We start from the raw sequence: 23,394 nt of genomic DNA on the forward strand, positions 1-23,394 counted from the left end.
TATATATATGCATATATGTATGAACAGACAGATTTCATCAAAAACAAATACAAATTAGTTTATTCTCTAAAAACTAAATGAGAAGAGAAATATTCACCTCTTCTTGCTCATTTGAGAATTCTAAATTCTTTTGTACCATTGAGATGTAAAAACCCACAATTGGTAACCTTCTTCCAAACAGGTATTTTCAAAGGAAGTTTTATACTTTATTCCACTTCCTGGATTCCTAATACAATGCAGACATTTAATAATGTCCAATTCTTTTTATAGGCTGCTGAATTGTTAGATTCCAAGACCATAGACCTGCTTTGAATTTCTACTAAGGTTTCACTGGTAATTACATACAGAAGTCCTTCTGCCGATTGTGCACATTTTGTACAGATAATTTTGTTCAGAAATTAGCCAACTATTTAACTCCAAAGGGTGCTGTATCATCCCTTCCTTCTCTCATTTAGCATGAGGAAGACTGCAGCAGTTCTAGCTGAAGTCCTAGCGCAAATCACCAATCACTGCTGCAGGATTTTGAGTACCTGAGTGGCAGTCCCCTGAAGCTAAGCTGAACCATCCATCTGACCAGATGCTGAGGCTTCCAACGCATCTGGATGAGAAATAAATAGTCCTAGATGTGCCCCAGTTTGTAGACCTTGCATCTAGATCAGTAGCTGGGAATTACACTTTTTCTCTTAGATATTCAATGCCTGTTTTTTCTGGACATTTCTATTTTCAAAGTAGTCCTCACTAGGACCCAAATGCATCATTGAAATCATGAATCCTTTCCTTTTGCTTTTCCCTTCTTCTTCTTCTTTTCTTTTTGGTTGAGATATAGATGAATTACCCTTACGGTTTTTATCAGTTTGTATGTGTGTGTATACGTGTGTTTGAAACCTAGGCGTTAGATGTGCTTCTGACAATTTTTGAACCACAAAAGTATTTTCATCTAGTTTCAATGACAAATTTTCAAATTGTAACTGAGAGACATGCATTATGATTTAGTACTTATGAATGGGAATTCTTATAAAAGTGTGATCTCTGTCTGCTATTTGTGGAGATGATTTTAAGCCTCACTCACTCTGGCTTTACTTTATGACTTGTTTATCTCCGAGTATAAAGATACCGTAGGCAGAAAGCTCTTTTCAAGGAGTCTGCATTTGTTTCTCGACCAAAGATTCCTTTCTGAATGGGCTCCAGAACCATCCTAACATATTGTTTGCTAAAATCTGAGCTTCCCAGGGAGATTAAAGCAGTTAATTTCATATTATTAACATGTTGGGATTTCTCCGCTTATTCACAGGCAACCTCCCCCACCCCCCCGCAATCAAGTGGTTTCCAACTCACAGTGACGCTATAGGATAGGATAGAACTGTCCCAATTATGGTATACTTGGATGCAGGGTGAGCTTTGGGCTTTTCTGATTTGTTTAAGAGTGGATCTTTAAATGAGTCCTTTCACAGGTATACGTAGGTTGTCCATCTTTATGGAAAACAGACTACCACATCCCACATTGTTCTCCCTTGGAACCACTAGGGCTTTAAACTTCAGACCTTTTGGTTAGCAACTGAGTGCTTTACCACTTCACCATTTATTTATAAGCAGAAAAATGTTAATCAAGCGCAGTATTCTGTATAAAAAACAAAAACCCACTGCCTAAGAGTTGTTTCTGACTCATAGCCCCCCTATATAGAGTTTCCGAGACTGTCAATCTTTATAGGAGCAGACAGCCTTATATTTCTCCCGTGGAGTGTTTAGTGAGTTTGAATCACTGACATTGAGCTTAGATGTCCAATACCTAACAAAGGACAATAAATGTTGCTTCCAAAAATATAGTCTTCTCTCAACCCACGACTATTCTGCTTCTTCTCTTTACCCTGCGGTAAATAGAGAGCTCATTTCTTTCCAAGTCTCCTTCCCAAGTGCTCCCTAGGTCTTGGGAAGCTCAGAAGGTACTTAACCCCATGTGGACATAAAGGGAAAACTTGGTCAATATACATTTTTGTTACTAGTAGATCTGTAAGGCCACAGACAGTGTCAGATTATCCAATAGGCAAAGTGTCTTACTTGTGTTTACTTACTATTCTATTCTGCTTCTAGGTTTGGCTGCTGTTTTTCGCTCTCTCACACCACAGCACTTTCCTACAGAATCAAAGCCTCATTTCAAACTTACAGTCCCTGTAAGAGACCACATACTCAGTAAGCAAGGTAAGCACAGGTTTACTTGTGTTTACTTATTTATCTGTAGTGAATAGTATCATATGTTTTTCACCATGTCAAAGATGTGGTGAAACCCATGTGAAATTGTTCACTACAGCTTAGTAAACACAAGAAAGCCCTGGCTTACCTTGCTGATTGGGTAAATCTGCCCCTGGCCAGGATAGTATGACTCCTGACCCGCAGTTTTTATGCCATTCCATCTGACCAAGTCACTGCTAAAAGAAGGACTTATTCTGCAATCTTTAGTGACTACTTGCAAAGACCTGGTACTGTGGCAGGCATGAGATAAACTATTTTCTATAGCAGTGGGAAATAACACTTCCTATTGTCAAGGAAAAATAGACAGGGATCTATTAGGCATCTTAAGACTGCTGACTTCCTTTTGAACATCACTTCCTTAGTGATGGTATTCGTGGATGCAAGGTGGGCTTTGGGGCTTTCTGATTTGTTTAAGAGAGGATATTTAAATGAGTCCTTTCAAAAGTATACCCTGGACCTTTGACATGAAAACAGAACACACACTGATGGCCTCTGGTCCCATCAATTCCTGTAAGCAAAATAAGTGAAATACCACTGCCTCAGCTATGGAAGATTCTCTATGTGTTTAGTAATGCTCTACTCAGACACGCTCAAAGAAAAGCTAGGCTTTTCACACACACACACACATCTTTCTAATTTTAGAAAGAAAAATAAACCTTATATAAGCCAAGTCCATATTTATCTTGTTTTAGGGAACTAACTATTGCACAATGTATCAGAAATGATTGTGGACAATTAATTAGGCTTAAAAACAAAACTAACAAAAAGCAAAACACTCTGCTTCTCCATGCTATGAAGATATTATATCTAACATGTGGAATAGCTTTTGAGGTTTCATTTGTCCACGACCTTTGTAAGGATCACATTGCTATGTAATATTGTATCATAAGAATGACTCTTTAGACGATCGAGATTCGGTAAAGTTCCTGTTTATGTATCTGTAGTGAGAATAAAAGGAGACAATCTTGGCTATAATATATGTCTTCTAGAAAAGCCCACTTCAGCATAAATATTTTAAATGGTATACATTTCATATGTTGTTAAATAGCCTACAAAATGCACCCAGAGAGATGCTTGTATTTATTAAATTCAGTTTCCTAGTAAACAACTATGTGTCAACTTGTGCCACCAATGAAAATATTTAAACATCATATAATTGATAGCGTATTAGCCATATCTCTTTTTAAAGTGATGAGGACACTCCACTGAGACTCTTTATCCCTGTTGCTTCAGTCTCTTGGATTGCAAAATCCCTAAAAGGATATTAAGTAGCTGATTTTAAGAAATCTTTTGTACCTCTTTTTAAGTCTCCTTCCACCATTTCATTTTCCTCTTTTTTTCTGATGACTTTCTCTTTTCCCCCGAAGATTCCATCTTTTCCCTGTAAAATTTTGCACATTTAAAGCATCCCGTTTGGTTCCTGATGCTTTCAGAAAGAAAAGGCATGGAAAAGGCTTCATAAACCCAGCAAATAAATAATATAGTAATAGACTGGACTTCTCAGAACGTCTGCAGAATAGCAGATGCTGTAGTCTCTACATACCACCCCAGACTTCCAAATTTGATGATTTAGATACTTTTCAACTTAGGTGGATGGTACCGTTTTTTGCCGAATTCAGCAGCTTCATTGAAAAGTTTCTTGGAACCAAAAGCGAAGTCCACTGCATTTGTGCTTGGTAAGGTTTGGTGGCCTTGGCGTGAGGCAGGGGTTGTTGATTCATCGGCCCTTAAATGGATGATAAATCTAGAAGCTGGGCACAGTATTAGATTGTGTTATTAGAACCTCTGCAGGAATCAGCAGCCCAAAACTTGCAAGAAACCCATGAAAAAGATGCTCAGCAAACTAATGTTCAGAAGGCTTCCCGGAGAATTCAGAGCAGGGAGGACTCTGAAATTCCATGTGCATGAACATCAGCAAGAACTCTGAACATTTTGTCAAAGATACAGAATTCATCCATTTAAGTAATGCCTCTGCTTCTTGAGATACCCATTCCCTCGGGTTTTTTTTAATTCTAAATGTCTAACTCTTGTTTCGTTTCTATTGAGATGATGCAATTCCCCATAATATCGTAGGAAAGCCATCTGTTGTGAAACATGATTGTCGATCTAATTATTCATGTTTCATTCACCTGCACTTTCGTAATCCTCCATCTTTTTTTTTTTTTTTGATGTTAATTGTATTTTAATTTTAATCTTGCCTTTCTTCTACAAAATATGAAGTCCTTCATGAGGGTGACTTATGCAACTCTGCTGCCGCTTTTATGGAAAGTCGTCTTGGGATAGGTTAGCGAGAATTACAAACAAAAATTCTAGTAATAGGAAATCACTTCACCTGAGAGGGCTTTATTTGTTCTGAGAGAAACAAGAGGGGAGTCTTTGGGAGTATTTTAAATACGGCCTCACTTCTTCAGACAGCCCAGCCAAAGACGGTGATGTGCTTTACAGACAAAGTACAATAGACTATCTTGTGTTAATAACCACTTTCTGTACAACATGTTTAAAAAAAAAAAAAAAAAGCAAGTTGTATATACAATATTTAATTTGGGGTGCCTTCACAGAAAATATCCTGACTTACATACCATATAGATTTTGATTTACATATAATTTATCTTACTTAGCCTTCAACTAAAAATTACTCAGTCCCCAGATGAAATGTATATTAGTTGAGACGTCTTTTTTATTATTATTATTAACATTGTCATACTCATACAATGGAAAGGGAAGTATTTTTAAAAGGCTGAAATAGGTACATTTAATTCTGCCCAATATAAATGTAAGTGGTACATCTTTAGGGCAATAACGATACTGATACTCCCTTTTACTCCCTGTTCTGAGTGCTTCCATCAGAGGATTTCTTTAATGTAGATGATAGTTGGTGCAGTTTGAGGGAATCTGTATTTAGTCAGAAAATGCTTCCATAGAATGACCTACCAGATGGGCCCTATCACAGAGCAGGAGGTATCAAACCACCACAGACATTTGGTGCTTAGAATAATAAAAAGACTATAAAATTAGATTAGTTGAGTCTAATTTGGAATTGGTATATTCCCCATGTACCCTCACTGCTCTTGGGCAGATAAAGCCTTGAGATTTAGCACTGTGTCAGAGCCGAAGACTGCAACTTCCAGTAAAAGGAGAAGAGGGAGAGGGAGAGGGGAGGAAAGCATTCTGGGAGGTCGCAGAGGGCAGAGCAGTGACCTCCGATGATTTACAGGCCTTTAGCTTAATGAAATTGTTTCAGTGACATGACGGTAAGAGCTCGTAATGGATTGGATGCCCTAATGTAATGAAATTACTCCCTTCTGCCTAAAAAAAAAAAAAAAAAAATGCGCAATTAATATTTACTGAGACCTGACAGCCTTTGGTGTGCTCGTCTGTGCTGTTCTCTCAGACAGTCAGAGAGGAGAGACGGAGCAGCGTGGCAGACAGGCTGGCTTGGCGAGCTCCTGGCGGGGATGAGCAGAGCCTGCAAGGGGGTGGAGGGACAGGCGCTCAGTGGCCAGGGACGCCCAGCCCGGGCTGCCTGGCTCCCCGGCGCTGCCTCCACTCAGCCCTCATGCTCTCCCCTTGCTTTTCCACAGGCAACTGGACAACAACCACATCAGCTGCATTGAAGATGGAGCCTTCCGAGCGCTGCGCGATTTGGAGATCCTGTGAGTTGATTCTGCGATCTCGCTGCCTTGTGTGTAGGAGCATGTGTGTGTCCGGGTGAGGAGGAAAGAGGGGGAGTGTGTATGCAGGGGCTTTTGTAGGGATGCATCTCTGTGTATTCTGCTGCAGTGCTATTAAAATTGGGAACGGGGAGATCCCTCCGGCTCACCTTGGCCAAAGTGTTTGCAGGCAGCAAAGTGTGATATCTCACCTCCCATGAACTGGGGTTCCTGCTAATTAAGTCTCAGTTGAGTCCTTTCTCCCCAATGATGCTCCCGCTACATTTGTTGCTGTGTGAAGCAGATGGGCAGGAGTAGCCCCCCAGCGCCTGATGGAGCATCCAGGGAGAGTCTGTGTGAGTGTGGGCAGGCAGGGAGACATAAGAGGGGTTAGATAGAAAGGGACGTTGGCACAGGACAGGGGAAAATGTCAAACAACCTGGTAAACTCCAGTTATTGCAATTGCATCTGGGATCTCACATAGGGTTTTACATTCAAACTTTAAGCAGCAACCTTAAAGTGGCAGAGAAAGGCAAGAAAAACAAATGAACAAAAAAACACCCCCATAGACATGAAGCAATGTCCCCCTCCCATAGCCATACTCTGATACCTGGTGGAGAGAAAAAAAATGTGTAGCTATCTTTTTTCCATTCCAGATTTTCAGATGGGTCAAACTATGGAAACCTAGTGTCTGGGGGAGGGGAGAAGACTACTGGAAGTCATCTTGGGGTCATTCAAAGTAAAGTTGAATTGTGTATGAAAGCATTTTGATTGTCCTCCCAAAAAGCTGTACTTTGAGCTCTCCCGGATTTGAGGAAACACCCAGAGGAAGGCAGTGAATCATAGTAAAACTTGCGTCAGGAGACTTGTGGTTTAGTCCTGAACTCCACCACTAATGAGCTGGGTGACCTTGGGCAAGTTCCTCTATGTCTCCAAGCCTCAGTTTTCTTATTTGTAAAATGAATGGGATTGATTGCCATGTCTTAGAAGTAATGTCCCCTTGCCAAGTTCTAGAATTACTTGGTTCTAAAAAGAATTCAGGTGATAAAATTCTCTCCAGGGAATGAAAAAAAAAGTAGGATTTGTTGAGCATCCCCCTAAATTTGTTTTTTATTATTATTACATAGTTACGGGTAACCTATCTCAGACTTCCAGAATAATGAATGAATGCCAAACAAATGCATGAATGAATATATGAGCATTCCTTTGTACATGAAGGACAAAGGAGGGAAGGGAGGTCCTCTTCCCACCTTCCTTTTCACCTAGTCCTATAGGCAATAGCATCTCTACATCATTGAGAGGACGGTGATTCCAAGAGGAATCACGGGAATTGAGAGGGGATGCTGATGCTGCAAGCTGCTTGAAATGTGATGAAAGCCGAGAATTCCTGGTCCAGAAAAGGCAAGACTCACAGCCAGGGAGGTCAGGTTGTCATTCCTAAGATGGATGGTCTCTCCTCACCCAAACTCTGACCCCGGAACAGGCAACAAATGCTAGCCTGCCAGGGAGAAGATGCCAGCCCAAATTTAGTAATCGGGAGTCTAGGGCTGAGAAGGTGAGGCATGATTTTCTCTGCCTGGGGGGAAAAAAAGCCTCTGTAGAAAAGGATGTTAGGAACATATCACCTTTGTACTCCCTTGCAAGAAAAAATGAGAATGATAGGAAAATTCCTTGGGAAGGGACTGGGAAATGGAAGTCACCAACTGCCATGAAACAGCTGCAATGGCTTGACAGCCACATGAAAGCTCTTGGTACTGGAGTGGTGTGGTCATGCCTCAGCCAAGAAGGTGGTCCTGGGCAGAGGAGGGAGCTTTACAGTCACACACACCTGGGTGTGGAATCCCACAGACTGTGGGACTTTGAGCTAACTTCTCACGCTCTCTGAGCTTCTGTTTCCTTAACTTTAAGAAGAGACAACTTATGTGCTACATAGAAGGTGCTCTCTAGCACTGTCCTTTCTAGTAGCCTAACTTTCCCGGGATGGCCAAATGGTTTATGCTCAATAACTAAGTGAAAAGGTGATGGTTCACACCTATGCAGCAGTACCGCAGAAAAGAGTTCATAAAGATTACAGCCAACAAAACCCTATGAATCACAGTTCTACTCTGGAACAAATGGGGTTGCCATAAGTTGGAATCTAGTTGACAGGAACTGGTTTTGGGTTTTCTTCTATTTTGACTGGAAATTTCTCCCATCTATGTATGTATCTCTCTCAACTTCCTTTCTGGGGCAGAATTGGACAGCTCCTCTTTCCTCAGATTTTTGCTCTTAAAAAATATATATTGGTACACCAGGTCTCTCAAACTTAAGGCTTAAGTACCTCAACCCAAAAAACCAACTTAATGCTGTCAAGTCTGTTCCAAGCTATATAACAATCTGCAATGAGGTGAGGCTGGGAGAATTCTCATTCCTTGTCATTGCAAAGAGCTGACAGGATCTGATTAGTTTATCTTCTTGAGTCCAAATAAAGCCAGATCAATAGCTTTGTTTTAAAGACGCACTCATTTGGCTTCACACAGCTAAGTACTTAAAATTAATCATAATCAGTTATTCCATGGGTTTTTAATTTCCAGCAGAGGCACACAGCTTTGGCACCATCAATCTTCATGGTGAGCCATTCTGAAATTGGCGAGAGCTGAAATTGGCTAGAGCTGACATCTCCATTTAAAGAACCTCTCCTCCCCACCCCCAGACCTTACAGATCTCATCCACACACTGACATTTGATAACACTTCTCTTTAATCACAACTTAGGCACCATACAGAATCTTGACAATGAAATAATAAGTAGGAACCAAGTGAGAATACGGTATAGTAACTTAATACATTCTTTAAAGAGTGAGTTGTTGTTGTTGTTGTTAAGTGCCATCAAGTCGGTTCCGACCCATAGCGACCCTGTACAGGGTTTCCGAGGGTGTAAATCTTTACGGGAGTAGATCTTTACGGGAGTAGAAAGCCTCATCTTTCTCCCGCGGAGCAGCTGGTAGTTTCGAACCGCTGACCTTAAGATTCGCAGCCCGATTTGTAACCACTACGCTACCAGAGCTGAGTGAGAGAGAGGAGAATTCGAAATACCCTATCCCCTGGAAGGTAAATTTCTAAATTATCTACAGTTTAATCATCTGCAGATTGTGAAGACAGGATGGGATCATTTAAGTGTGTATGTGCTTCCTATAGTAGTAAACAACCCAAAGTCAGAACCAAGGATTTTAGAAAACCCATGATTGTCTCAGGGAACATTTTCTTAAATCTAACTTAAGTTTGTGGACTTCAAATACTAGTGGAAATATTTCTTAGGAGATAGTCCAGTTATTCCAGCCTTCCTATAGATGGATATGCTAAAAAAACAAAAAACAAAAAAACTCCTTTCCACTGAGGCTGAGATTGGTTTTACCAGTTATAGTGAATGAGAACTTAAGAGGAGCACCTGGAAGAGAACCGCTGGCTGACAGGAAGGAAGGCAGTATTGCGAGATTTGAAAACACTCTGGAATCTGCCCATCTCAACCACATTTTTGGCTCATGTCCAGTGTGGGAGAGGGTATGCCCAATACAGAGTATGGTGGACAAAGGAAAAGAATCACCACCAAACCTTCTCAGGTAATCAAAGAAGGAATTAAGAGTAAACATATATGATAGGTGAAACTTCCCAAGGCTTCCATTCAACTAGCTGGCAATTCCGACTCATGGGGACCTCATGTGCACAGAGTAGAACGGCTCCGTAAGGTTTCCAAGTCTGTGTCCTTTCAGAAGCAGATGGAGAGGTCTTTGTCCAAGGTACGTATCTCTGGGTGGGTTCAAACTGTCAACCTTTTGGTTAGTAGTCAAGAGCTTCACCATTTGTGCCACCCAAGGAACTGGTCCACTAAAGTCTGAGGCAGAAATGATAATGGCAGTGATAAGGGGCAGTATTCATTGTACAGTTACTCTATGTGTTGTTGTTAGTTGCTGAAGAGTTGGCTCAGACCCACAGTGACCTTACATATAAGAGAGAGAAATGTTGGCCTCTCCTGTGTTGTCCTCATGATCATTGGCATGTCTGAGTGCATTGTTAGAACTGTTATTTCTATGTATCCATTGCTTGTACAGACTCACTACATCCTCACAGCTACTTGCTGACGCACTATTAAGACCCGTCATTCTTGGTGTGGCACTATATAGGATATGCACTGGAATGCAAGGTCAGTTTGGACTGCAAGGTCAGCAGTTCAAACCCACCAGCTACCCCTTGGGGACCCTATTCAGGGTTGCTGTGAGTCGGAATTGATTTGATGGCACTCAACAATAACAATAGCATTCTACAGAGGAATACATATCTCAGAGAAGCCTAGTAACTGCTTAACCAGTAAGCAACAGAGCCAGGATTCCAGAAGCCAGGCAGAGCCTGTGACATGAACTATTCTACCTTTTTTATCTAGGTGCTAGGGCTGCTAGAAGTACTTCTGGTAACGTAGTGGTTACGAATCGGGCTGTGAACCTTAAGGTCAGCAGTTTGAAACTACCAGCTGTTCCGTGGGAGAAAGATGAAACTTTCTGCTCCCGTAAAGATTTACAGCCTCAGAAACCCTACACAGGGTGGCCAACTCCACGGCACATAACAACAACAACAGGGCTGCTAGGACTTCCTTGCTGCTTGGCCCCCCTGAAGGATGGATGGCCAAACTGTGCTACAGCAAGGTGTGAACCAGCTCCAAGAACTGAGCTGACTCACCTATTAATGACTACAGTCCTGACAAGGACTCATTATTTTCTTTACCTAGTCAACCAAGGAGCTCTGGTAGCATAGTGGTTACGAATCAGACTGCAAATCGCAAGGACAGCAGTTCGAAACTACCAGCTGTTCCGTGAGAGAAAGATGAGGCTTTCTGCTCCCGTAAAGATTTACAGCCTCGGAAACCCTGTACAACGTCACTATGAGTCGGAACTGACTCCACGGCACATACCACAACAAGTCAATCAGTGCCCACAAAATTGAAAGCAATTCAGACTCGCAAGAAAAAGCAGATGATCCTGTTTTTCTAAATGCAGTGATTTAGATGTTGTTATTTTTGTTGTTGTTGTTGTTGTTGTTAAGTGCCGTGGAGTCAGTTCCAACTCATAATGACCCTATATAGGGTTTCTGAGGAGTAGCTGGTGGGTTTGAACCACTGACCTTATGGTTAGCAGTCCAGTGTTTATCCTGCAGTGCCACAGTAGGACTCTATATGTGGTTACTACAAACAAACAACAACAACAAACCAATTGCTGTCAAGTCAATTTCAACTCTGGTGGCCCCATGTGAGCAGAAGACAGTGCTTCAGAGGATTTTCAAAGCTGTTGCCTTTCAAAAGCAGATTGGCAGATCTTTCTTTGAAGCATCTTTGAGTGGGTCCCAACAGCCAACCATTGGGTTAGTAGTTAAGCACATAACTGTTTGCTCTACTCAGAGAGTCCATATATAGTCCAATCTACTCACTGCCACCAAGTCTACAGAAGTAGACTGCCTCTTCTTTTCCATGAGGAGCATCTGGTGGGTTTAAATGACCACCCTTTTGGTTAGCAGTTCAACTCTTTTACCACTGCAACACCAGCGTGCCTTAGATAATCCTATTGTTTTTATTAAATGCTATAAAGTTTGTTCTGATTCATATAGCGTTTCCAAGGAGCAGCTGGTGGGTTTGAACTGCTGACCTTGTGGCCAACAGTTTGGAGGTTTTGTTCTTCATGTTGTTGTTAAGTGCCGTTGAGTCAGTTCTGACTCATAGTGACCCTGTATAGGGTTTCTGAGGAATGGCTGGTGAGTTTGAACCGCCTACCTTGCAGTTCAAATCGACCTTGCAGTCTGCCACATTATCCTGTAACACCACACACACACACCAACAAATATAATCCCAGCTTTTTTTATGGCATACAAGGTTCTTCTTTGAGGGGTCTGGATTTCTGTGAATCAAACTCCCTTCTGCTACCCAAATCAATGACCCTTAATTTTTACCTGTTCTAAACATTTAGTGATCCATATACTAGATTTTTTTTTTTTTTTTTCTGAATACAGTCAGTGACTGGAGTCAATTCTGACTCGTGGTGACTTTGTGTGTGTTAGAGTAGAACTGTGCTCAGTAGGGTTTTTGATGACTGATTTTTTCGAAGTAGATCACCAGGCCTTTCTTCCAATGCACTGATGGGTGGTTTTGAATCTCCAGTCTTTTGGTTAGCAGCCAAGTGTGCTATTTGCAGGACCTGGAGAGCTTTCTTGAACTAAGTCGTGTTTATACTGCAGGTGGATGTGACCCTGTGTGGTCCATCAGGAAGCACTGCTGAGGGAACTCTGAACATAGACTTTTAGCACCTGTCAGCTGGGCGGAGGCTAGTCAGTCCTTCCACTGAGTATACCAGGCACCTCTCCCTCAACCATGCCATCCTTCATCAGAAGAGGGGTTAACTCATAAGAAGAAAAGAAAAAAAATTAAGAACAAGAAATAATGAAACAAAAATGAGAAATCCTAGTTAATAAAATATTTCATTTAATTTTTTCAATACTACTGTGAGAGAGATTAAAGAAAAAGATTTTCAGACATTGTCTCTTGAGTATAAGTAGCAAGTCTGAACTTCAATAGAGAAGTTGTCAAAAATGCCAGACCAAAGATGTCAGGAACACTTCTGGAAACAGCTCTCATCTCCCAGTGAGTGGTCTGCCCTTGACAAATCACTTGTCCCGGCTAAATTGCATGTAGATCCAACATGTCTGCAGATAACCGGTGTGTGCTCTCTTGAGGGTCTCACTCCTCTTTTATGTCACTTAAACCAATTCAGGAAATTCAGTGACACTATCCTAGGCTGGGCCTGGAAGGACCTCAGCTGTCTCCAGGATGTCCCCTGTAATTTTAGATAAGACACAGAGAGGTGGAGCAAGCAGGAGGAAGCTGAGACTGAGACATAGTCCCCCTTTATTTTGTACCCTGGGCACCTCATCTGCCTCACCCTAGGTCTAGCCCTAACTAGCAGACTTGCCTAAGGTCACACCGGATATTACGAATAGAACTTGGGTCTCCACATGCCCAGTTCCGTGTTGTTTACTCTCATTGAACATCTTCTTGCAACTCAGATATTCAGAAAAAAAACCCTCATAAAACTGGGGATCCTAAGCACAGTTAAGGAGCCCTAGTGATGTGATGGTTAAGTGTTCAGTTGCAAACAGAAAGGTTGACAGTTCAAACCCACCAGGCACTCCATGGGAGAAAGATGTGTCAGTATGCTCTTGTAAAGAACATCACCTCGGATACCCTATGGGGCAATTCTAGATGGTTGCTGTGAGTCTGAATTGGCTTGGTGTGAGTGTGTAAACAGTTTGTTCCTTCAGAGCTCATTATTAAAATTTCTATGCTATTTTAGAGATTGTAGGAGGACAAACTTTGTCCTTGGCAGTACAAGTGACTATCTTCCACTTTCTGTAAGCCAGCTGTCACAAACTGGCCACAGAACGTATATATATGTATTGAGTCTGCAGGTGAGGGGTTTTGTTTGAAACACTGTGTAAAGACTTTTTTTTTAGTTGAAATTGTATCTTACACTTTAAAACTGATGTAAACTAATATGAGTCCAGATACCCAGCTTTTCTTGCAAAGCAGAAGCTCTTGCAATCGTTATGCCACATTTCCACATTGAGACACTAGCTGAGGAACAGCTATCCTTTTGGTTTGTTGACTTGCAGTGGGGAGGGCGATATAGATTCCAATTTGCCACCAACTTCCACTCATTTATTTTAACCGCCATCCCAAACGATTCCTGTTTGAATCCACTAAGAAGCAAGGATCCCTCATGTGCCTGTTGCTGGGTTCAGTAAAGCTCTACTTGAGCAGGGGACTTGGGCAGAACAAACTGGGCCAGAGTGAACCAGAATTGTTGAATAGCCCGGTACAAATAGAGAACACAGTGACTTGGAGTTCAAGACTCCCCAGACTGAGCAAGGATACCTCAAAAGCATCCAGGAAGATCTTCTGCCTTAAGGTCTTCTTAAGAATTGAGCTTACCTCGTATTGCCTTTCATTTTAAAGAAGTTCTGAGTTGCATTTTCACAAATGACAATGAGAAACAGTTCCAAATCTTTCTTGTCAGAACTCCCTTTGCACCCTGCTGCCCTGTTTCATGCGCCCCAGATCCCTCTGAAGGCTCGTGTATTAGCTCCCTGTCAGCACACATTTAGAGAAGGTGGTGGAACTTAATCAGACTTTTCAGGTATTTGTGATTCAACCACATCTGGGCTGGTAGGATGTGGTCTGATAACTAACCCCGCAGATAGGCACAGAAGTGTTTGTAGAGAGAAGTGAGTTCTCTGGTTTAAAAAAGAAGGCAGAAAAAATAAACTGAAAATCGTCTTGATATTCATATCAGGGTTTGTTTATCCTAGCATGGGGTGCTTGTCCTGGCTGAAGTATGTCAGGCACTGGGTGTTGGGACATTCAAGGACATTATCCCATTGTCCTTTCGGTTTAGAAAGCCCAGAGCTTTATGGGAGCAATGATCTGTCTTCCACTTCAACTGAGCTTCCTCTCTGTGTGGAACTAGCTGCTCTGATTAACTACTAGTAATACCACTCCTGAAAAACCCACTCCTTGAACCAACTCAAAAGCATTGAACAACAACAGTAATAATAATAATGGGATGATAATCTGTTGAATAATACAATGATATCATAATTGTTATTGCTGTTAAGTACCTTCGAGTCAGTTCTGCCTCATATCAACCCTGTATAGGGTTTCCGAGGAGTGGCTGGTGACTTCAAACTGCCGACCTTGAGGTTCAAACCGACCTTGCAGTCTAGTGCTTATCCTACAATGCCACACCAGGACTCCATTATAATAATTGTTGCTGTTAAGTGCCATAGAGTCAATTCTGAGCCATAGCGACCCTGTATAGCATTTCCAAGGAGCAGCTGGTGAGCTTGAACCATTGACCTTGCAGTTCAAATGACTTTGCAGTCTGGCACATTATCCCATTATAATAGTTGTTGTTGCTAACTGCCGTTGAGTTCATTCCAACCCATAGCGACCCTGTATAGGGTTTCTGAGGAGCAGCTGGTGAGCTTGAACTGCCGACCTTGCAGTTCAAATGGCTTTGCAGTCTGGTGGATTAACCCACAGCGCCACACCAGGACTCCTTATAATAATTGTTTTTGTTGTTGTTCCGACTCATAGTGACCCCATACAGGGTTTCCGAGGCTGTAAATCTTTACGGGAGAAGAAAGCCTCATCTTTCTTCCATGGAACAGCTGGTAGTTTCGAACTGCTGCCCGTGAGATTAGCAGCCTGATTTGTAACGACACCACCAGAACTCCTTTTATTATAATTAGTAGTATACAAAAACAACAAATCATTCTACTGCTAAGTCAATTCTGACTTGTAGGATTTTTGAGATTGTAAAGATGGAAACACAACCTCATCTTCCTCCTGCAAAATGCCTGTTGGGTTGAACCACCCACCTTATGGTTAGCAATCCATGGCTTATCCCACAGCACCACCAGGGCTCCTGAGTCAGTAGCATAACCCACCCTCTGCCACCAAATCGATTCTGACTCATAGCCACCCTATATAGGGTTTCTGAGGCTATGCATTTTTATGGGAACAGAAAGACTCATGTTTCTCCTGAAGAGCATTTGAACTGCTTGGTTTGAACTGCCAACCTTGTGGTTAGCAGGCCAGTGCTTACCTACAGTGCCACTTGAGTTCCTTTAATCAGGTGTTGTCAAGAGCTGTCAAATTGATTCTAACTTATAGTGATCCTGGGTTTCTGAGGAGCACTGGTGGGTTTGAAGCACAGTCCTTGCAGAGCAGCACTTACCCTACAGCGCCACACCAGGACTCCATGCCATGTATTGTTATTATTAATAGTAATAATATCGTGGTTGCAGTCCCTGTCTTCTAGGCACTGATAAGGCCTGAGAATGTAACATCTAGCTAAATCTTCACCATAACCTTACAAAGTAATGGTAGGTGTGGACTATGGAGTCGGTTCTGACTCAATAGCAACCCTGTATAGCATTTCCAAAGGCTGGAAATCTATGAGAGAAGAAAGCCTCATCTTTCTCCCATGGAACGACTGGTGGATTCAAACTGCTGACCTTGTGTTTAGCAGCCCTGCACATAATCCACTCTGCTACCAGGGCTACTTAACCTTACAAGGTGGTTCCTATTAATCAGCTCAGTCTACCAGAAGTCAGGTGTCTCGCCCTGAGCAACACTGGCAAGTACAGGGGTACGGCTCTTTCAGCACTCCAATTCAGCTGACCTCCTGCACTTAACTGCTGTATGACAAAAAGTAAAAATGAAAAAATATATACCAGAGCCCAGAGTACACATATCAAAACAAGGATGTGCATTAGTGAGCTTACTGGCTAGAGTAAGTGCCTAGAATAATTCAGAAACCCTAGGTTTTCTTTGTGTAAAGTTGATTCATAAACTCTTAGACAAATCCACTGCCGTCTAATTGATTCTAACTCATAGTGACCCCGAAGGACAAAGTAGGACTGCCCCATAGGATTTCCAAGGCTGTAATTCTTTATGGAAGAACAGATAGCCTCATCTTTCTCCCATGGAGCTACTGGTATGTTCAAGCCTAAGACACCTTAGCTAGCAGCTAAGCACTTAACAAAAAATGCCACCCACGAAGGTTCATAACTTGACCCATGGTGGTGGTGGTGGTTCTGTGCAGTGGAGTCAGTTCTGACTCATAGTGACCCATAGGATTCCTGAGGCTGTAAATCTTTACGGGAGCAGAAAGCCTCATCTTTCTCCCACAGAACAGCTGGTAGTTTCAAACTTCTAACCTTGCAGTTCACAGGCCGATTCGTAACCACTACGCTACCAAAGCTCCTTAACTTGACCCATAGGGTGCGCAAATCGACATTTATGATGTCATTCTAATCAGCATCATGTACCAATCCACAAACCTGCTTGAGACATGCAGACAAGAGGTCAAGGTTGGGAATAAATTCCAGGATGTTAGAGTCTTCCCATAGACCCGGCTGTCCATCCAACTTCACCAAGCCAGGTGGTCTTGAGTTCATATTCTTGTTGAAACAGGAAACAGTTAATACCAGCCCATTAGGTCAGTGATGTGAATTGAAGAACATACCACAGGCCCATGCCTGGCACACATAACAGGCGATCAATCAGAACACCCATGAAAATTTAAGTTGGTAATTCTCCCATAAATATAATCTTGTACAAGCCTGAAACATTGTAGGTGGGCAATTAACATGTTGAACAAATCAAATTAAAATTGACTGAATTGAAGCTTACCCTACCAGATTTCTAGATTTTCTGTTATGTCTCCACTCTGAACAAAACTAATGCTTTGGTTATCTTATCATTACTTTAAACACCAAACAAGGTAGTATTTTAGTGAAATAGTTCATTTCTCACATTATCTTTGGCTTTCCTCCAGCTAAGTCGTGATTTTTTTCTCTCTTTTCAATAATGAACCAAATTAGAGCCACAGTGAAAATCAGTGTGTTCTACCAGATGCATTTTCATTTATTTACAAAATGTTTCACCTGGGTTTCTTAGGGAGCTATAAGCATTCCGTTTGTTTCAACAGTCTTTGGATCCAGAGTATTTAGTCACGACATAATTTTGAATATAGAATTGTCAGTGTTAAATGAAAGTCTTAAAATATCTCCAGAATATGATAATGTGATTTTTTTTTTGGGGGGGGGGAGTTGTTAATTATGTTGTAAATTGTGATTTGTTCAGACAATCAGGATAGAAATTGTGAAAGGCATCAGTCTCTAGAATACTAGGAAAGGAGCTGGGTTTTCTGTAAGTGCTCTGTTGACCTGCACAGCACACTGCCCTTTCACAATCATCCAGAACCAAAATTTGATGATAGTGGTAGTGGTGGTTATGTGCTGTTGTTGTTGTTAACTGCCTTCGAGTCAGTTCTGACGCATAGCAACCCTGTATAGGGTTTCCCAGGAGCAGTTGGTGAGCTTGAACCGCCAACCTTGCAGTTCAAATGGCTTTGCAGTCTGGCGCATTAACCCACAGTGCCAGACCAGGCCTCCTGTTTATGTGTCGTAATACTCCTAAAATAACTAGATTAGTTTTGAGAAACACTAACTTAAGGAAAAGGTGAAGATTACTTTGAAACATATATATATATCCCCCCACCCCCATTTAAGTAAGCAGCACTTGAAATTTTCAAGTAACTAGACTTTAGGGGGTTCTCATGGTTTCAAGAGAAGCCCTGGTGCCACTCTGAGTTAGACATTGGGCTGCTAACTGAAAAACCCAAGGTTCAAAGCCACCAGCTCCTCTGTGGGAGAAAGATGAGGTTATCTGTTCCCATAAAGATTTACAGTCTCGGAAACCCTATAAAGGGTCACTATTAGTCAGAATAGAATTGATTGTTTTCTAGTGGTTTCCAGAGAAGGCTTTGGATGCCACAAATGGTTAAGCACAGGGCTCCTAGCCAAAAGGTTGGCAGTTTAAATACAACCAGAGGCACTTCAGAAGGAAGGACTGCAGATCTGCTTCCAAAAGCTCACAGCCTTGAAAACTCTGTGAAGCACAGTTTGCTTCTTAAAGAGTTAGCCACCAACATTTAAAACTCAGGACATTTTATTGGAAAGTGTATAATCTCAACTTCTCTTGACTATCTGGAAGCTGTGGCAACTCGAGTTCTGCATGTGGAAATGATCATCGAGAATCACACTGTCCAAAAAACGTTCTGAGAGTAGGGAAGTGTTTCATATCTGTACTGTCCGATATGTTACTCGAGGGCAGATTACCCAACAAGCAAGATAAGCACCAGCTTAATTGTGTTTTCTTACTCATCTATTTGTTGTTGTTAAGTGCCGTCGAGTCGGTTCCGACCCATAACGACCCTGTACAGGGTTTCCGAGGGTGTAAATCTTTACGGGAGTAGAAAGCCTCATCTTTCTCCCGCGGAGCGGCTGGTAGTTTCAAACCGCTGACCTTAAGGTTCGCAGCCCGATTCGTAACCACTACACTACCAGAGCTAGAGTACAAATTTCATTTGGGTTTTATCACATCTTTCACCTGGTGTAAAACATGTGAAACTATCCACTATGGATTAGTAAGAAAGGTGTTAAGCACTGGACCCCAAGGTCGGTTTGAACCACAAGGTCAGAAGTTCAAACTCACCAGCTGCTCCTTGGAAACCCTATACAGGGTCACTATAAGTCAGAACCAAATAGATGGCACTTAATATACAACAACTACAGATTAGTATGTTGTTGTTGTGTGCCGTAGAGTCGGTTCTGACTCATAGCGACCCTGTACAGGGTTTCCGAGGCTGTAAATCTTTACGGGAGCAGAAAGCCTCATCTTTGTCCCGCGGAACAACTGGTAGTTTCGAACTGCTGACCTTGCGGTTCGCAGCCCAATTCATAACCACTAAGCTACCAGAGTATAAGTAAGCACAAATAAGCCTGTGCTTACCTTGCTTACTGGATATTCTGTCTCTGTCAAATTTGATAAGATGTTTTGATTCAGTAGGAAGGTGCTGTGGGGTTAGGGAAGAGACGATAGCCGGTCAGACCTAGAAGTAGAATCCTTGATGTGATGGGAAAATGTGAAATTGTTCACTACAGATGAGTAAATTAGCACAGATACACCGTGCTTACTTACCTTGCTTTTTAGGTAATCTGACACTGTAACTACATGTGGCTGTTAAGCACTTGAAATGTGGCTAATGGGACTGAAGAAGTGACTTTTTCATTTCATTATAATTCGTTTTAATTTTAATTGCCATCTGAGGCTCTCGTTGGACAGTGCATGTTTAGAGTGAGTAGTATTTACCCTGTTCAGGCAGGGTATGGCATCTCCACCAGGCCTGCTACCCTGCTCACATTGATCCCAACCTCGAGCCACTTGATAGCCATTAAAAAACAGAACATTTAAACAGTGTATTTTCTATAAGTAAACACTTGGAAATATCTGCCCACTCCCTTCACCCTCCCCTCTGCCCTTTCTCTATCTTAATTTAAACATCTGGGTCTTGTACCTGCAAAAGATTCATTTTCATTGAAACCAAGGAGTCTGATTATTAAAACCATCTCCCACCAATGCAGTATTCTCTCTTGTGAGAATTAGTTTCCTGATCCCAATTATTCTCTCAGCCTTTTCAAATGATTTCCACAAAGTCAGCCGGGTGGAAAAATTGCCCCTATGTCTGGGCCCCATCCCATCGGCAGCAGTTGATTAGGGAAGCAAGCTCATTAGCCCTGTGGAAGCTGAGCCAGGTATCTGCATAACGAGAGAAGGAGAAAGAACCGATTCCCACATACCGATTTTCAAATGCTGTACAGTGGGGCTGGCTGGAACTTTCAGACTTGGCTGAATGATTTGCCTTTGTGCAGATCTGGGCACCCATGGCCACTCCTACAACCGTCTGGAAATCTGTTCCCATTCCCGAAATGCCACTTCAGAGCCAGCACCAACCCACTTGGAATCCTGGACTAGAATCATAGGCTAGAAAGATCTTGAAGGTCAGCCGATCCATTCCCCAGTTCTTGTTAAGAGAGAGAAAAAAAAAACTCCCTCAGAAAGATCAAGTGATTTGTCCACTACCATAGAACAAATTAATGGAAGAATCAGGCTTAAAAAAAACACCAACCAGTCTACTGGCTCTGTATTCAATACTTTTAATGCCACTTGCCTTTCCCTTATATTGTTGTTGTTAAGAGCTGTCAGGTTGGTTCAGACTCAGCCACCTTATATGGGGTTTCAGAGACTGTAAATCTTTGTGGGAGTAGAAAGCCTCATCTTTCTAAGAGCAGCTGGTGGGCTCAAACCACCGACTTTGGGATTCTCAGACCAGTGCTACTCCTACAGGGCTACCACACTCCCCTTCCCCCATATTGTTGTTGTTAAGTGCCGTCGTGTCATTTCTGATCCATAATGACCCTGTATAGGGTTCCCAAGGAATGGCTGGTAAGCTTGAACCCCTGACCTTGCAATTCAAACTGACTTTGCAATTCAGCATATTAACCCACAACACCACACCAGGACTCCATTCCCCTAAATTAGCAGGCAGGACACAAAAATGAATGAAGTTAACTTTTATGTCCTGTCTATTTCTCGTTGTTTTTAAGTGCCCTTGAGTCTGTTCCGAATTTTAGGGACACGGTATGGGATTTCCAAGGAGCAGCTGGTGGGTTTGAACCGCTGACCTTGAGGTTAGCAGCCGAGCACTTACTGTACAGCGAGCGCCACACCAGGACTCTCCATTCCTTAATTCCATGCTGCAGAACATGGAGTCTCTGGAAAGGTAGGGTGTTGATCTCTGTGTTAAATGTAAAATTTTCCTTTGGCAGAGTGCTTCATCCCAAGCATTTTGCCAAAGGAAAAATTTTACATTTAAATGGAAACTAACACCCTCCTCTTCTAGGGTCTCCCTATTCTGAAGCAGTGCTTGGAGAAGGATCACACCAGGGTCCCAGCGGATTGCCATATAGTCAAAGGGCAATCTGGGAAGAGAGCAAACTCCACATTATGAATTCCCATGCCAGTGGTGGTACTGAGGGCACCTGCCCATTTAGTCCAGGTAGCCCAGGGTACAAATTGTCCCCAGCTCCCTGAGCGAGCCCTTCCCTTACACATCTCAGAGGGTAAGAAGCAGGAGTCTGGACAACTCAGCCCGGAAACAGTTTTATCCTGCTAATAGCTTGAAGTGGTTCCGTTCTGAATTGTGTGATTAGAAATGGCTTATGCTTCAACCCAGAACTCATGAATAAGGTGTAGGACCCCGATGAGAGCACACATACCTGGCTGAATACAGTCTTAACCTTAGAAACAAACTTCTTCAGGTTTTTTTTGTCCCTGAGAAATTATAGTGTATGTGTGGTGTATATGTGGGGAGAGGGGTGGAGGGAAGGGACATTAAATGGTGTTTAATGGAGTCCTTGTGTGGCGCTATGGGCTAATGTGTCAGACTGTAAACTCTTTTGAACTGCATGGTCAGTGGTTCAAGCTCACCAGCTGCTCCTTGGAAACCCTATACGGGGTCATTATGGGTTGGAATCAACTCGACAGCACTTAACAACAACAACAACAACAATGGCCTAAAGAGCTGATTTGACTAGAAAGTTCCAGGAATCTATCTTAGCTAGTGAGCAACCTTCAAGAGAGTCAGTATGGAAGGTAGACTTCAACTGAATTTTCAGCCACTGTGACATTGAAATAGTTTGATTTTCTGAATGTATATTTTTCCTGATTCAAAAGTGAATGAATCTGTATGGCTCAGATGCCAAAAACAGGCACCCATAAGCCAAATCCAGCTCCCAGATGTGTTTTATGTGGCCAATAAAATACTTTGTGAGTTTGGTTCCTTAAGGTAATCTAATTGTCTATATTTAAAAACCAGGAGGGTGTATATAAAAACGCTGGATGTCTGGCTTTCTCTTGAAAAAGAAAAAAGAAAGGCATAAAGGGGATGGGAAAATTTGGAAATGGATCATGGGGGTGATTGTACAATGCTATCATAATTACTGTGTCACTAGATTTATATGTAAATGAAATATATCAGTATATAGAAATAAAATGCTGAAATGCCAAATGTTTATATATTTGTTATATATATGTACACACACTCACATACACACATATATATAAAACAAATGTTGTATGTATTATTTCATATATATGTATTTTCTTTACCCATAAGAAACAAATATCTATGGCAGAACCAGCATCACTGTGCCTTGAAACATGAAGTGAAGATCCGTTGAGCCAGGGTAGTGGTTGACACTGTGCCCGTTTTTGTGGTCGTATTCACTCTCTTAGGCAATTGAATTTGTACTTTTGAATTCATCCAGAAGACTATTCACACTGTAAATTTATTTTTGTCAAAAGATGACAAAAACCTGATGCTTCACATTTTGAAACTCTTCCATCTACTCAGTAAATATTTATTGTATGTATCCTATATGCCAAACACTGGGCTAGGTCCTGACTATGCAACAAGGCACAGAACACACTTACTGTCTTTGCCAAACAAATGAGTGTATATGGTAAAACCTTCTTCTTCTTCGCCTATTTGAGCTAGACATCAAATGCAGCTTAGATGCACATTGCCAGTTTCTCCTCTTCTCAACTAGAAACGCAACTGTGCAGGAATATAAATCAGAGGTCACTGTTTCATCCTCAGCCCATCACAGATGTACTAGACATCTTAGCCGACTGGCATCTGCCTAATTTCTCAGTAATATAATGGATAACATTGATGGGTCTGGCTCCCAGTTTACAATGATGAAATACCATTGGGAGGCAGGCTAGCTCATTGATGCTTTTATGCAAGGTATATTTTATAATTAAATTGATCATTGGGAGTCTATTGAGACATCTCGAATCACATCAGGCAGTATCTCTGATCATCTCAATGAATGAGGAAGTTCTTTAGGGTCTAGGCACCACAAAACCACTAGGGCACTGGGAACACTCCCATCACCAAGCATCTGATTAAAGCAAAGGCAAGGCGTGAGGATTCTTCTTTCTTTTTTTT

The 23,394-nt window shown here is 41.9% G+C and overlaps 1 protein-coding gene across 1 annotated transcript in view; it reads left to right on the forward strand.

The window, feature by feature from the left end:
• The window catches only part of SLIT3 (slit homolog 3 (Drosophila)), a 939,392-nt gene that overhangs the window by 706,200 nt on the left and 209,798 nt on the right, over positions 1–23,394 (forward strand). The window contains exon 6 of the mRNA XM_006864834.1: positions 5,829–5,900. Coding sequence (XP_006864896.1) covers positions 5,829–5,900 — 72 coding nt within the window. The remainder of the gene's footprint in view (positions 1–5,828; positions 5,901–23,394) is intronic.

Source organism: Chrysochloris asiatica, unplaced genomic scaffold, assembly GCF_000296735.1.
Source record: "Chrysochloris asiatica unplaced genomic scaffold, ChrAsi1.0 scaffold00071, whole genome shotgun sequence".
NCBI lineage: Eukaryota > Metazoa > Chordata > Mammalia > Afrosoricida > Chrysochloridae > Chrysochloris > Chrysochloris asiatica.